Source organism: Leucopleurus acutus (assembly GCF_964270905.1).
Source record: "Leucopleurus acutus genome assembly, chromosome: X".
NCBI lineage: Eukaryota > Metazoa > Chordata > Mammalia > Artiodactyla > Delphinidae > Leucopleurus > Leucopleurus acutus.
This window is the reverse complement of record NC_139148.1, coordinates 15284559-15301052: the sequence shown is the minus strand read 5'-3', so window position 1 is coordinate 15301052 and position 16494 is coordinate 15284559. Positions and strand designations below refer to the sequence as shown.

At 39.8% G+C, this 16494-nt stretch overlaps 1 protein-coding gene across 3 annotated transcripts in view; it reads left to right on the top strand.

Annotated features, from left to right (window-relative positions):
- Nucleotides 1-16494, top strand: part of ADGRG2 (adhesion G protein-coupled receptor G2) — a gene marked incomplete at both ends in the record, with an annotated part of 71032 nt that overhangs the window by 24614 nt on the left and 29924 nt on the right. The window contains 7 exons of one of the 3 annotated variants that reach the window (XM_082864198.1): nucleotides 3160-3207; nucleotides 3306-3329; nucleotides 4997-5035; nucleotides 7348-7389; nucleotides 9657-9710; nucleotides 13127-13182; nucleotides 14009-14067. In XM_082864198.1, coding sequence (XP_082720324.1) covers nucleotides 3160-3207; nucleotides 3306-3329; nucleotides 4997-5035; nucleotides 7348-7389; nucleotides 9657-9710; nucleotides 13127-13182; nucleotides 14009-14067 — 322 coding nt within the window. The remainder of the gene's footprint in view (nucleotides 1-3159; nucleotides 3208-3305; nucleotides 3330-4996; nucleotides 5036-7347; nucleotides 7390-9656; nucleotides 9711-13126; nucleotides 13183-14008; nucleotides 14068-16494) is intronic. The other 2 variants (XM_082864200.1, XM_082864199.1) reach the window with 2 other exon arrangements.

Below are 16494 nucleotides of genomic sequence, written 5' to 3'. Positions count from 1 at the left end.
TAAACCTACTCCCGAAAAATCAAAGCAGACACAGACAACAGGATAGTCTATCAATCCCCCCCAATTGCTAAAGAAAGCTAGGGACTAAGTTGTGGGTTTTCATCATGGTAACTGCTTCAGTTCTTCAGTGTTATTTTTAGTATTCTAGTTCATGTCTCCTGAAGAGTATCAAGGACATAAACATGCTAAATGTTTCTATATTTGAGGGTTGAGATGTTCTCTTAAATATACTTCCTCAGCACCCCACTGAATTAATATTTTTCAAAAGGCTTCTAAAGGCTTAGCACTCATGAGAATGGGAAGGCAAATCATTAAAGAGAAATTTATAACTAGGACCCGTCTTGGCAGGAACCAGGAGCTGAACCTGCATTCCAGACTGCTGGCTACAACGGGACCTCAGGGATAAAGTGGTCCCACCCCATCCCTTAGTTAATAATACGGTGCAGCCTGGAGAGGCTGCGTAACTTATCTAAGTTCACATGGCTTCTTGCCGTACATCACAGAGGCAGCACATGGCTTCTCTAACTCCTACTTCTGTGTTTCATTCTGTAATATATATACCATATAGTACAGAACAATCTTTTACGGTAAGGAGTGAGTCAACTCACATTGTCCTTAGTTGTGTGAAAATGAGCTTCTACTGTTATTAATTCATTTAACTAAAATTAGTAATGATCGCTATTACTGCTCACGCACATACTAAATGTCTGGGAGTCTTCCGACATCTCTTTTTGCTTCCAATCTTGCAGTATAGGGATCGTTATATTCATGCTATAGATGAGGAAACCGAGGGTCAGAGAGGATGAAACTTGCTCATGTTCACACATTCTCTGGAGCCGCACTACTTGGGTTTCAATTTGGCCACCCCCCCGCCCCCCCACCTCCATTGCTATCTGTGTGGCTTTGGACAAGTTCCTTCACCTTTCTGTGCCTCAGTTTTTTCATCTGTAAATTGAAGAGAATAACAGTACTCGCTTCATAGGGAAGTTGTGAAGATGAAATGAGATAACACATGTGCCTAGCACAGAGTAAACCCTCAGTAAGTAATAACGATCATTATTATTATGTTTTACAAATTTACTTATTTAAAATTTTATTTATTTATTTATTTTCGGCTGCGTTGGGTCTTCGTTGCTGCGTGCGTGGACTTTCTCTAGTTGCGGTGAGCAGGGGCTACTCTTCATTGCAATGCACTGGCTTCTCATTGCGGTGGCTTCTCTCGTTGTGGAGCACGGGCTCTAGGTGTGTGGGCTTCAGTAGTTGTGGCATGCGGGCTCAGTAGTTGTGGCTTGCGGGCTCTAGAGCGCAGGCTCAGTAGTTGTGGTGCACGGTCTTAGTTGCTGCACGGCATGTGGGATCTTCCCAGACCAGGGCTCAAACCCGTGTCCCCTGCATTGGCAGGCAGATTCTTAACCACTGTGCCACCAGGGAAGTCTCTGATCATTATTATTAAGTTATTAAGTAACGGGGCAGAGATTCAAACCCAGGACTGCAAATCTCCAAAGCCCAAGCTCTTTTAACTAAGCCAGTTTGCCCCCTTGTTATTAAACTTCTAGGATAAAATGAACCACTGTATTTTTCTTCTGCTGCAGTAGCCTTCTCAGACTTAATCATGGTGATATCTTTGCAAAACTCTGTTTGCATGGAATGAGGTCGAGGGTTTGGAGGCACACAGTGATGCCAGGCACAGCCCCAGGGCCCCAGGGGAAAGCCAGCACACATCCAGGGATGGACAGGCGGCAGTGCCTGCAGGCCTCTTTGGATGGTGTCACCCATTCCTCTCCAATCAGAAAATGAATAGCCATTGATTAAAAACCACCTTTGGGCAATTGTATTGTTCTGCCCCAAGAGCAAAGGATTCCAAACCCAGGCTTTGAATCTTATTGCTCAGGAACTGTCTTACTTCTCAAGAAATATACTTGGTAATTTAAAAAAATGACAAAATTTGGAAGGAATAATGTAGGACAGACAGGGTGTGTGTGTTTCAGCCAACGCATGATTGGTCTAAAACAGACAGGCCAGCCAAGCGCCTCGACACACCCAAATGTTGTCCTTACCAGCTGAATATCAGGCTCCCTATTGCAGAGCTCAGTTTAGTTGTAAAATGTTTACTTGTCCTGTGTATACGGAGAGGTCAAGCCATTGGATCTTTTTAATATTTAAACATGCAAAGTGTGTGCAGTAGACTGACCTCTTAGCATAAGTAGAGTTATTCCACAGGAAATTTACAACTTGATTGTCTTAATAGCAGCCATATTTTATTTTATTATTTTTTTTAATTAAAAAATATTTTAGCTATGTTGGGTCTTCGTTGCTGTGCATGGGCTTTCTCTAGTTGCGGCGAGCGGGGGCTACTTTTCATTGAGATGCACGGGCTTCTCGTTGCAGTGGCTTCTCTTGTTGCGGAGCGCGGGCTCTAGGCATGCGTGCTTTAGTGGCATGCGGGCTCAGTAGTTGTGGCGCACGGGCTCTAGAGCGCAGGCTCAGTAGTTGTGGCGCACGGGCTTAGTTGCTCCGCAGCATGTGGGATCTTCCTGGACCAGAGCTCAAACCCGTGTCCCCTGCATTGGCAGGCGGATTCTTAACCACTGCACCACCAGGGAAGTCCCAGCAGCCATATTTTAAAATAACTTACCAGGAAGTTGTGTTAGGTAGTACAGTATTGAGTGATAGCAGTGTCATTTTTTTAAATCTTAAATTCATTGTGAGAAAAGTTACCAGGTGTCATTATAAACAGAGTAGAACCTATGTGCCAATATGTTTCATAATTGTAGTGTGACAAATTATTAAACTATAAAATGTTTTCTAGGACTCTGTGGCTGAAAAATTTTGAAAGTAGTATGTCTCTATTTTGTTGTGGTTCCTAAAGTTATTTCCATAATATTCCATAGGTCAGAGCAAGCTTCGTGGTCATGAGTCTCATATTCTTTACCTGTAAAATGAAACAGTTGTACTCATTTCATCTCTTGGGTTCTTTCTTTATGATTTTCTGATTAAATGTATACTCACTGAGTGATTATGGGGCTTGCAGATTTAACTACATGTTGGTCTGATAGCCTGTTTTCTACTTTCCATAATTATATCTCAAAAGTTTAACTCCTTAAAACTCAATAAATAATTGTTTCAAAGTATTAATTGGAATTTTTTTTTCTCCTGCAGCTGAATCATCTCTTGTTGGTTTTGTCCCCTACTCCAATGGTACTCCAGGCAAGATTTTGAAAAAATTTAAACCTATATTTACCCCAATTTGTTAAGTTTTTGATTTAATCATACCTTTGTCTTGTCATTTTTCCTTGGGACAAAAGAGGTTGAAACTACAAGCTTAAATGGTAAGAATTTTTCTGTAGCAAGTGAAAATTGATAACCCTTAATATGAATATAAGTATAATGAATGGTGTTGAAGGTTTCCTTATTCAAATAACAAACACAAACAAACACAAAAAATCCCCCAGACCATCGACCTTGGAGAGCAACCTAAACTTTCTGGTTAAATGATAACATTCTTATTGTGGAAGGAGGACAGCCGTACACCATTCTAACTGTGCTGTGAAAGGAAAGAAATTATCGATCACATTTTGAGAGCTCTACTTGCTCTCCAACACGATCTGAACACACTTTACAGGACAGATTGTTTAAATGGGAAAAGCCCATCCAGTGACTTTAATGTGATTCACCCTAGATTTAGAGGCACAAAGTGTTCAGAGACAGCCTTTTTTTTACAGATGATTTTATCAATTTTTAAATAGTATGAAATGAAAAAAAAATCTGGCTTCATGCTAGGGAAAAAGGCAAAGAATTGGGCTATAATCGAGGGAGGTGGGCAGGGCAGCACATTCTGTTCCCTTTCTCTGTGGGTAGACAGCCTTCCATCTTATTGCAGTCAAAACCCAACACTTTTCACAATCCCTTAGTTAAGATGAAATCTCACCATGTGGTTGGTGGTTAAGGAGCTAAACAATCATAGATGCAACTCATGCCAATCAAAACTGGTTTAAATTCACATTTGGTCCAGTGGGAAGGAAAGACGTTATCTTTTTTTTTTTTTTTTTGGTGGTACGCAGGCCTGTCACTGTTGTGGCCTCTCCTGTTGCGGAGCACAGTCTCCGGACGCGCAGGCTCAGCGGCCATGGCTCACGGGCCCAGCTGCTCCGCGGCATGTGGGATCTTCCCGGACCGGGGCACGGACCCGTGTCCCCTGCATCGGCAGGTGGACTCTCAACCACTGCACCACCAGGGAAGCCCAAGACATTATCATTTTTATGTGCAATTACTTTTTACAGTGAAAAAACATCTTTAAAATAGCCTTGGCAGTAGTTTTTGGATCCCATTTGTGTGGGTTTTTTTTTTTTTAAGTGTAATAATATATTACAGGCCTTTTTTCCCCCCTTAAAGTTTCATCCAGAATAATAAATTCTAGAAGGATTTTCATTTAAAGAAATACCAATAGGGTAGATTTTAAATTGGATTTTAAGTGAAACGATCAAAATGAGATTTCCTTAAAAGTTCGTTGAATATCATGTTCAAGAACTCCAAATTTAAACTAGAATTTCTTAACGATTGTTTTATAAGAGTATACCTTTAGGTACAAATGCATTAAGCATCTATAGGGCTATGTATAATATTAAAGTTACTACTAACTACGGAAATGTCATATCCCTTAGAGACTTTCATTATAATAGAGAAAAAAAGGGGACAGAATATTAAACAACATAAATAGGTTTATTTAAATCTAATGATTATAGGAGTGCTGCTATGTTTTAGACACGTAAAACGTGTTCAGGAAACACATTTTTAAATGAATGAATACTTGCTGAGGAATGGTCTGCGCGGGTTGGGGAATGGCTAGTGTCGTGAGGGGGTGGACCAGTTGGCTTTTGCAAAAGTCTCTAACTTCTCCAGGATTTGGGGAAAAGTGAAATGTTTAAGGAACTTAGGAAGATGCATGTATTTGTTAACCATGTCAATAGCTGTGCTAATTTTTATTATTTTATTTCAGATGCTACTTCGAGCGTATTATCTACTTTGAACAAAACAGGTAATGTCAAGTTATTTCTAAATATAATAACTTGTCTTCTGTGGCTTCTTGAGTTTCTCACTTGTGTGGTCTTCTGGGTTAGTAAAAGTTATCTCCTTGCCCATTTCCTATGACTCCAACTGTTGATTTATTACTCGTTTTACTTTGACATTGAACTATAATTCTGGTGTCACCACACTCCTGAACTTCCAAACTCTTATGGCTATAGCACTCCATTTAAAATAACATTTACAATTTTTTTGGTTACAGTAGTAATACATCTTAGCTCATAAAAATTGGGGAATATAGAAAAATGCAAAGAAGAAAATAGCAATCATCTTTAATGTTACTTTCCTAAGACTATTACAGTTAATAATTTGGTATATTTCCATTCAGTATCATATATATATATACACACTATGTATATATATAACAAAATAGTCATAGTTTACATGCATTTTTGTATCTTACCCTTTTGACTTCATATTAAATTATAAGTATTTTCCAGCATCCCTTACTATTAATGACTTGATAATATTCCGTCGTGTACCATATGTGAACATTAAATTTGTTTCTACTTGTTTTTTTGTTGTTGTTGTTGCACTGTGCAGCATGCGGGATCTTAGTTCCCCAACCAGGGATGGAACCCGTGCCCCCTGCAGTGGGAGTGCAGAGTCTTAACCACTGGGCTGGGAAGTCCCTGTTTCTACTTTTTAAATAGAAATTGTTGCAGTGAACATCCTTGTGCCAACATCTTTGCATTTCTCCCTGATTTTTGTAGAATGCTCTTCAAGGATTGGACTTATTTGGGTCAGCATTATGAATATTTTAAGGCCCTTGATACCAATTGCCCAATTACCTTTTAGAAAAGTTGCACCCAACAACATTCCTGTCTGCAGTGGATGAGAATGTCTTTGTAACCGTACCTTTGCCTAGAGCTGAGACTATGTCATATACTATTAGATTTTCCTCTCAATTCCTTAGGTTCTATTTTGCATCTTTTCATATTTGTGAGGTTGAACATTTTTCCCCCAAAGATTTTTTTTTTTTTTTTTATCTTCTTTGCGGTACGCGGGCCTCTCACTGTTGTGACCTCTCTCGTTGCGGAGCACAGGCTCCGGACGCGCAGGCTCAGCGGCCCAGCCACTCCGCGGCATGTGGGATCCTCCCGGACCGGGGCACGAACCCGTGTCCCCTGCATCGGCAGGCGGACTCTCAACCACTGCGCCACCAGGGAAGCCCCCCCAAAGATTTTTTTACTGGAATCAGAAGTTCATTTCACAGCTGTGGTTTGTTTGCTCTGGAAAGGAAAGTGTCAGGGCAAAACAAAATAATATATTAAAAGGATTCTTAATAGTAATGCAAAATGCTGTCAGCTTTTATAATTACCACCGATCATTGCTCATGGGTCTTTCACACACTGAAACAGAAGCTTGTCAATAACACATACAGACATGAGATTTCTGAAACTGTCAGGATAACGTCATCATTCTTAAGTGTTTCTCCAAGATCTGAGCTTTGTGTTTTCTTCAGAACTTGCTACTCACCCTAGGAGACAGACCTTCTTTGTAAGTCTGTGCCCGGAACACAGTCTCTTCTAACTGGCCATCCTTACAGTAAGGATTTCTGAGCCTGCTTCTCTATTATCTGGGAAATAAGCCATGGGCTCTGTTCCCAAAGCGTGTCGGGAAGATATTTCTAAGGTTCGTTTCTTCAGAGTGTGTTAATATTTGCCTGTGAGTCATTGACTTGGAACAATTCTGTCCTGGTTCTGCTGTGAGCTTGTTGGATGACTGTAGTTGGATAGTCTCAACCTCTCTGAGAATAATTTTATCTATCAATAATATTACATTATTATTATTAACTCCTAAAGAAGGTAGGAGGACACTGTTGATATTCGGGTATAGTAGCAATATTTTGATAGTAGATCCTGTGTTTACTATTTCCATTCATTTTTATTCTGAATCACCTGCTCCTTACAACCTATCACCCGAAGGTCCTGATAGTGACTTAATTCTGCATATCTGAAGTGTAAGTTCACATTAATTTGTCTAGCAGCAGCGCATGGAAACTGCAGTAGAATTATGCAGGCAGTGGGGTAACAGGAATGATCTAACTGGGTAAATGTAGGAATCCGAATCCAGACCCACCCTCTGCCAATGCTATATGATCTGAGTATGTAATTCTCATTCATTCTGCTGCTGAGATGACCAATAGTGTCTTAAATGTGTCAACAGTTTGATTTTCTTAGCAGTTCACTAAAATGATACTCATGGCAAATTGTTTTTAAAAAATAACAATTCTGCTCTAATATTTAAATTGCTTCTTTGCAGAAAAAACTAAAATCACTATAGTAAAAACCTTCAATGCATCAGGTATGACTTATTATCAATATCAAGACTTTCTTTTTTTGTAACTAAAGTAAAATTAAACAAATGGCTGGTGTTTATGTTTTCTTTCTCTTTTTTCCTGTCTTTTAAAAATCAAATCTGTTCTTCACGTGTAGGTGTTTATGCACTGGGTACCTTAAATTGTACTAAATGTTTGGGGTTATATAATAATGATCAGACACAATGCCTGCCCTCTAGAATCTTCTAGTCTATGAGGAGAGACAAGGCAAACAGATAACCAGCATGAACATGTGTGCAGATAAAGGCAATGATTTCACAAGTGATTCTGACGTGGATAAGAATCATGAGAGATAGAAGGGCTGGTGCTAATGATTATCAGTGAGATGCAATTTATGAAGGAAAGATTCTTAGAGGAGTGAACCTCAAACTCTTTTTAAATCAAATAAGGGATGTACTATTAAGTGCCTGTTATAAGATTAAGGATACATGATTTGCTTAACAAAGGCTTCCAGTTGATTTAAAGCAGGGGTTGGCAAACTATGGCCTGTGGGCCAAATATGGCCCACCACCTGTTCTTGTAAATAAAGTTTTATTGGAACACTGCCATGCCCATTTGTTTACACATTGTCTATGGCTACTTTCCCGCCACAAGGAATAGTAGAGTAGCTGCAACAGAGACTATATAACACACAAAGCCTAAAATATTTACAATAGGGTTGGCCCATTACAGCCAGAGTTTTCTCGCTCATGATTTAAAGGCTGACTTGTGGCCATGTACTTGGAGGAAATTATGGATAACAGCCCTAGCAATAGGAAAGAAAATTCTCAGTATGAATGAGTAGCAAAAGATACGCATCACTGGAAACAAAGGTGCTACTAAAATTTCGAGAAAGATGAGAGATGGAGATGAGAGAATGCAAAGCTTAGTAAGCAATAGAACAATGTTTGACCAAGAACATTAAAGCATTACTATCCATAGTAATCTATAGTATTTGCATAGTGTATGTTTCCAGTGAGTTATGTCCATAAGCAAGTATATTTAAAATGAAATCTTTCTCTTTTGGTGTGGGTAACATTGCTGCAGAACAATATAGAAATCTACATGTCAGGTAACTTTTGGCACCTAAATTCAGTTCGCTCACAGAATCAAAACTCTTAGCTGAAACGTGATGCCTACACACCAAATGTCAACTAAATCATTCTGGCAGGAACCACATCGCATGCACTAACTCAAATTATAATTTTAGTTTGTGTCCAAACTAGTTCTCCTGGGAAGAATTAAGCACTCATAAAGTACTATAGAAATAAAATAGCAATCAGGCATTGCATACATTAATTCTGACCAAACCAGACCTAACAGGGACATCAAAATATTTCTTAATATGACAACCTTCTCCCCTTGGCAGTCTGCTAATACATTATCAGCATTTGCCCCTCACACTTATTATAGATTTCTTATACTTTGCCAAAAGGATGAAATTAATGAAGGGAAGATTCTCAGCAGAGTAAATCAAATCAAAGAAGAGATGTACCTCTCCTTTCACCAAAGGAGAAAGTATTTCTCAGGTTAATACGTATGAAGTATTTTTTCTAACATGGCTTATTTCACCTCCCATTCGTCTCTGCCTCCTTTGTATGCCTACGTCATCTGTTGTACTGTCCATCACTCCATTTTGCCCTCACTATAACTTTTTATTTACTGGCCAGTATCACTCACTAGACTGTAAGCTTGTTGAGGGCAGGGTCTGTATCTGGAACCTCCCAAAGCCTATAGAATAAGGTAGGTGCTCAGCAAACATTTTTTGAATTTTGTAGTTTTTGCCCATGTGAAATGACATCATGACACTGATGTTATTTCATACATACATTTGCATAAGGAGCTAAGACCAGCGTTAGAGTGTTCATGGAATCCCCTGCCTAGGAAAGGAAGGAGGACCTATGAGTAAGGAAGGGCTATTTCATTTAAAGTCCCTATACTCGATTGTATTCATGCTGTTTCCTTTTATATTGGACAGAAGAGGGATTAATTGGGAATGGGACAAAGAAATTTTAGGGAGTAGGGGATCAGACACTGACATACTAAAGAATAGTAGAGTCCAGTTCCATAATTGAACTACTAAGAAATGAAAATTCTCATTCCTTTAGTCTTTGTGGAATTCATCCAGCCAATTATATCCAAAATGTAATATTTTGGGTGCACGCTTAATGCTTGAATTTGTGAATTCTCTTAATGTAGTATGTAAGTGCAGGTGTTTACATGCTTAACCCGCTGTGTTGTGTTTTCTTTGCAGGTGTCAAACCCCAGAGAAATATCTGCAATTTGTCATCTATTTGCAATGACTCAGGTTAGTTCTTGTGTACACTACACATTACCGGGTAAATTAGCTCCACAGAGAAATGGTTTGTTTTCCTGCCGTTGAGTATGTGATGTGTGCCCCTCTGATTTATCTCCTTTCATCACACCTGGCTACTAAGAGTCTCGAATGAAAACAAAAGCAAATTTTAGGTCAGGCTGAAAGTGAGATAATGGGTTAACTTCCTTAATATGAGAACATGAAGCTCTGCACCAAATATTTTTCACCATAGCTTTAAATCCATAGCTAATGCCCTTAGAGTTGATTTATGAACATAATAATGAACTTAATTATTGAAAGCCAGTTCTTATATATAATATCCTCAAGGTTTTCCATAGGACCTTAAGTATTATAACTTAGAAACAGGATGTTGTCTTTTGCTAAAAACAAAACAAACCACTCTACTAGAATGTTGCAAATCTTACGTACACCTAGTTTAATTGGACGCTAATTGCAGTAGTGCCCATAGCGTATTTTGCCATCTCTAACTAGACTGTCCACTATTTTTAAAAATTAAGATGGCAGTCGCTTGAGAACATGCTATTTTTGAAATGGGAATATTTTCCCTTCTGCCATGGGCCAGAAGGAATGAAACAACCACTTTTCTGATGTTGGTTTGGCTCTCTGGGGTCCCTTCCTTATTAAAACCAATGAAAGAGATGTGAAAAACAGAAAAATATGGTATGGCAGGTCAGAACTGGACCATGGGAAGAAAGAAGAGGAAAGTAACGAAGTATTTTATAATATTGAAGTCTTAGCGTAGCTCCAGTGATACAAAAAAGCCAATCATTATAGGAATGTTTTCCTTTTATTCTGTTCCTTTTAACAGTTTAATAATTTCTTTGAAAAACATAGGAAACAATTTCAAGTGAAGTAAGTTAAGGTTGGATAGTTTAGAAAACTTCCATTGAAAGAATGTTCCACAGACACTTTCTATTTATGTGATTGTGAGGTTTACTTACATCAGCTTTCTGCTGATAGTATGCTCCAGGTCGAATATAGCAGGAAAGTGTTAGCTGGCTTTGATTAAGGGGAGCAGAAACTTGTTGGATACATTTCACTTTTATATATTGTGGAACTCTCTTCTCTCCTCCTTCTCCTCTCCCTCCTCTCTTACCCTTCTCTTTACTGAATTCTCCATAATTTCGTTATTTTCATGCTTCATCTATGTTTTGGACTGGTGACTAATGTCTAGCTTAGTGTTACGTCTACATGATGTTTGATAACTGAAAATTGAACATTAAGTCAAAAAAAAACCTGGTCATCTTGAGTAACAGATGCCAGGAAGCTGGTTAGAGTAATGTTTTCCCCAGTTAAGCTACTGAATTGACCATCTGTTTTAGTGTCTGGTGAAAACAGCCTCTTCAGGGGACCTACTGTTTTGTCACCAGAAATTCCACGATATCCTCCCAGAAACTAGAAACCTTCACTTCTTGCAGTTTCCAATCTGGATTCATTAAGGGAAATGGAGGCTGGTGAAAAAACTGAGAGCTGACCAGGTAGAGTTAGGCTGAGGGTCAGAAGGTGGTTGCTTCCTGGTTGCTCTGCTACCCCTGTGCGCCCAGCACATTCTTGAAACTCAACATGTGCTGAATAAGACTGAGGGATGAACTTGGAGAATGGAGAGGTGAGGGAGAAAAATTGTGGGTGTCAGCACACACACACAGGCACTAAATAAGTTTTTAAAAGCTAAGATTTTTGCAAAAATGTACGAGTAATTCTATGCATGTATCAATTATCTTTTCTTTTTAAATTTATCTTTGGCCGCGTTGGTTCTTCGTTGCTATGCGCGGGCTTTCTCTAGTTGCGGCGAGCGGGGGCTGCTCTTCATTGCGGTGCGCGGGTTTCTCATTGCGGTGGCTTCTCTTGTTGAGGAGCACGGGCTCTAGGCCCGTGGGCTCAGTAGTTGTGGCACACGGGCTCAGTAGTTGTGGCTCGTGGGCTCTAGAGCGCAGGCTCAGTAGTTGTGGCGCACAGGCTTAGTTGCTCCGCGGCATGTGGGATCTTCTCAGACCAGAGCTCGAACCCGTGTCCCCTGCATCGGCAGGTGGATTCTTAACCACTGCGCCACCAGGGAAGCCCCATCAATTATCTTTACTTTTAATAATTATGTAGTGCATTAATTGAAATTTCAGTATCAATATGCAGAGTTTGAGGTTCTCAGTAGAAAGGTTGCTGGAATAGATAAATCATGTTAATCACTGGCCTAGTAGCGTTGTCAGCCATTTTAAGGGGAAGTGGACCACTGGGTCCTTGGCTGTGGGAATCAGTTGTTCTTTGTAGTGCAATAAAAGATGAGACGGGGTGGCCTTCCACCCTCTAGCTCAGGAGTTGGCAAACTACTGCGCATAGTCCAAATAATAGCCTGCCACATGTTTTCGTAAATAAAGTTTCATGGGAACACAGCCATGCCATTCATTTATATACTGTCTATGGCTGCTCTTACGCTACAACCGCAAAGTTGAGTAGTTTCGACAGAGAACCTATAGCCCACAAAACCTCAAATATTTACTTTCTGATCTCTTACCAAAAGAGTTGGCTGCATCCTGCTCTAGTTTATATGATATCCTTGCCCTTCTGATCAGGAGGCCAGTTTTTTGTCTCTGTAGATTATGAAGTGCACACAGTGTACTTCTGTTAAGGAGTCTCTGTTTTGTCTCCAGATAGAGCCAAAGCCCTTCCGAGTATACCCTGCAGGAAATGGCATTGACTGAAATTGAGTTGTGTTTCCCAAGGAGAGCATTTTCAGAACAGGGTTTTCTGGCGTTTCTGGGACGAAAGCCACAGTGAGTTTTTCAGCTGAAGAAAGGATTTGCTCTGCATTCTGTTCAGGTTTCAAAGCAAAATCTCAACTTTGCTCCTAGGAAAGATAGTGCATTTGGTAGCTGTATTTTATTTTATTATTATATATATATTTTAATTTTCATCTGGTAGCTGTATTTTAAAACAAAAAAGAAAAACCCAAAATGGCAAGGAATAAATAGACTTTCATAAGGCTGTGTAACTGCTGAGAAATCCTTTTTCCCTCCCTCCCGTGTCTCCCATAACTGCAACTATAACAGCTTAAAAAGATTTGCAGTGTTAGAGCCACAGTTCCCCAGTTAACATCATTAAGGGAAACAAAGTCCTGATGCGAAGCACATAGATAGGGATAAAATTTCTTGACAAGGGGACAAGTTTTTTGTTTTTCTGCATTCCCACATAAAATGTATAGTTGATATTTTCTGAAAATTATACTGATTGATAATCGTTGGGTAACTTTGTGATAGAAAAGAAAGTAAATGTGAATAACAAAGAATTTGATGAAATTGTTTATAAAGTAATCTGATAATATTTTTCTGTATTGTATTAATCCTCAAACTCTAAGGATTCAAGTTTCAAATTGCTTTTTGAAAATTTATTTTTAGCCTTTTTTAGAGGTGAGATCATGTTTCAATATGATGAAGAAAGCAATGTTACCCAGGTAAGTTTTAAAGATTTTTTAATTGCAATTTAAAAAGTGAATTTTCATGTATTTAAAGATTTAAGGTTCAAATTATTTCTGATATTTAGCATATTTTATCACCAAATTTAAATAAAGTACGTGTTGTTGAAACATTAGCTTTGTTGAGAGGGCTTGACTTCATGATAATCATGGTATTTTGTTAAAAATTATATTTTAGTTTTCACTAGGCTTGATGCTGAATAGAGTGTTTATATGATACAGTTCTATTGCCAGTCAAAATTTAAAATTATATTAGAAACTCCTAGCAGTAAGAAATGTAATATATTGAACCTAAAGATTGTCTTCTCAATCTGATCCTGTTCACCCCATGGGGGATTCAGACACAGTAGTATCAGCCTTCCCATAACCTAGATTGGTTCAGAAGATCCCAGCTAAATATGGTTTGTTAATTCAGTAAATATTTCCTGAGCACCTACTATGTGCCAGGCAATGAGCTAGGTGCTAGAAATGCAGTGATGGTTGCTACCAAGTGTCCCTGTTTACATTCACATAGAGAACTTTAATAGTGTTCTTTTGGGGGACCCCTTGGAACAACAAAAGATAGAAATTAGCACATCAGACTTGCTGATTCAGAATATTTTTTTAAAGAAAACATAAAAACAAAAACTGACTCAGCCAATATATATTTGATCGTTTGCTAGACAATATTCCATGCCGTTAGGAATCACAGTCTTTGGGGTGTAGTTCTTTGGGCGCCCAACAAAACTGAAGAACAGCTTCTTCTTAGAAAGTGTTATAAAACAAAACAATATTTGTTGTATTCTTAATGATTTTGTGCTTCTAGCAGAATCAAGTTATGGCTAATGGCACCTCAACTGGAATCCTGTCTCTAAGGGAATTGAAGTGAGTAATCAATCTGCTGTTTGATTTAAAACTTAAGACATCAACTATGGAAAGATACTTGTTGCGCTATCTATACTTTTGGAAACTGAGAATAGGAAAGAGACAGACCCCAGAGGTCATAAGGAATTGGTTCTTGAGATCTTTGCAAACTAACCATAGTCGCCTGTCTTCAACTAATATATCTGTGAGGCTGTTCTCTTTGATGCTATCGAATTATGTAAGAGTGTCACCAAACCAGATTCGTTTTGCCCAATGCACAGCAAGCCAAAACACTGAGAGGCCAAGGTTTGCAGCAAAGAGAAGGGTTTATTCCCAAGGCAGCCACATGAGGAGAACAAGTCTCAGATCTGCCTCCCCGAAGGCCAGGGACTTGGGGTACTTATGAGGTAAAGAATAAAGTGGCAGGGCAGTCTGAGGCTGGGGAGCGTGGGGAGCATGGGGAAAGGTGATTGGAAAAAGGTGGGTAATCTTTGTTCTGTGCAGGTGTTACTAAGCTACAGACCTCTCTGCATGTTCAAAAATGGAGGCGCTTAGCACCATCTGAGGGTGGAGTTTTCAGCCCTCTGATGCCAAGGACATCGGACACTCGCGCATGCCCAGTTGGAGGGTCACGGGTCCTAATCCCGTCTTAACCAGTTCAGCTAGAACTAGATACAGCTGACTCCAAGTTCCTGGAAAACAACTCGGGAAAACATCTTATTGTTTAGGCTACATGCTGCTTGGAGGACATGCAGGTCTTAAAAGGACTTTGATTAGTGAAGGCAGGTTATAGGCGAAATGGATTTGACTAATAATTACCCACAGTTTCAAGAGCTCCATCTGAACTGGTATTTGGGTTTTAATATGATTTGGTAGCCAGCCAGGTTGAAATAAGAGTTCAAGGTAGGACTCCATGTATACCATTTACTCGTGCTTTCATGAGGCATCTGTCATTCAAAAGTCAGAGAGAGGTCTTTGTTAAGTAGACCTCAGTTTACAAGGGTAAGCACAGATAGTAAGAAATGCATTACAAATAAATGCTCCTAGTTAGACAATAGGTCAAAATGTCGGCCAGCAGACAGTCGCACCTTGACTGTCACAGGTGAAATTCATCCACTCTCAACCTTGCTATTATCTTTCAAAAGAGATTTTCGTAAACTTTTGAACCAAATCCAGAAGCTCTGAGGAGTATCTGTGATGACACTGGAGAGAAAAACTTTTCCAAGGTATCAATAAAAAAAAACACACGTGATAGGAAACATATTTTTAAACTCACAAGTTCGTAAATAGAACACAACCTAGCATACTTGTAAGTAATTCGTTTTAATTGCTAGACTTGAAATATAGATGAGTTCATTTAAAGCCATCAAGCATTTGTTGAACACCTACTGTGTGCTAGGCATTGGGGATACAAATGGGGATAAACCCAACTCTCTGAGATGGAAAACTGGGTCTAGAGCAGTGGTTCTCAACCCTGACTGTATATTAAAATCACCTGGGGAGCTTTTAAAATGCCTGCTATCCAGGCACATTCCATAACAATTAAATCGGTATTTGGGGCCTGAGTTGCAGGCACTGGTGTTTTTGAAAACTCCCTAGGTGGTTCCAGCGCGAGGCCAATTTTGAGAAGCAGGAATCTAGAGTCTGATGGGAAAGAAGCAGGAAGCAAACAAATGATAACAATACAGTATAATCCCTGCAATGAAGGTGACACGTACAGGCTACCAAAGGATGTTCTGAGTGTCTGAATATAGAGTAGGCAGAGTAGTTGGATATGACTGGAGTGGCCAGGGAAACCCCAGAAAGAAGGTGGCCTCTGAGCACAGTTCTGCAGGAGCAGCTCCTGCCAGCTTGAAAAGCTAGCTGACTACTGTTGCCACGATACTTCTCTTCTCTCCAGACCTTCCCTGGAGCCAAGAACTATTGCCCAGTCCTTAGAGCAGGATTTCTCAGCCTCAGCACTGTTGACATTTGGGGCCTGATCATTCTTTGTTATGTGGGGCTGTGCTGAGCATTGTAGGATGTGTAACAGATCCCCGGCCTCTACCCACTAGATGCAGGGAGCACCCTGCCCCCAATTGTGACAATCAAAAATGTCTCCAGATATTGCCAGATGTCCCTGGGGGGGGCAGAGTCACCCCAGTTGAGAATCGCTGCCTTCATGTGAGTTCTTTAACTAGATTTTTTTCATCCTAAGTTCATGTGAAGCTCTGCCACATTGAAGAAATAAAACTGTTGTTGGAGTGGGATTGGAGGAGAGGAATGAGGGAAATTCCTAAAGAGGAGTTGTGAGGAGGGGAAGGCAGGGCTGGGGAGTGCTAGAGGGCAGGTGGGGTCAGTTGGAGAGAGAATGAGTAAGAAATCAGAGACAGACCCCAGGGTGAGTGGCTGGCCCCTCTCAGAAATTTTGCTTCCGGCCAGCTCTTCCTCTGGCCCTTTGCCAGAAGC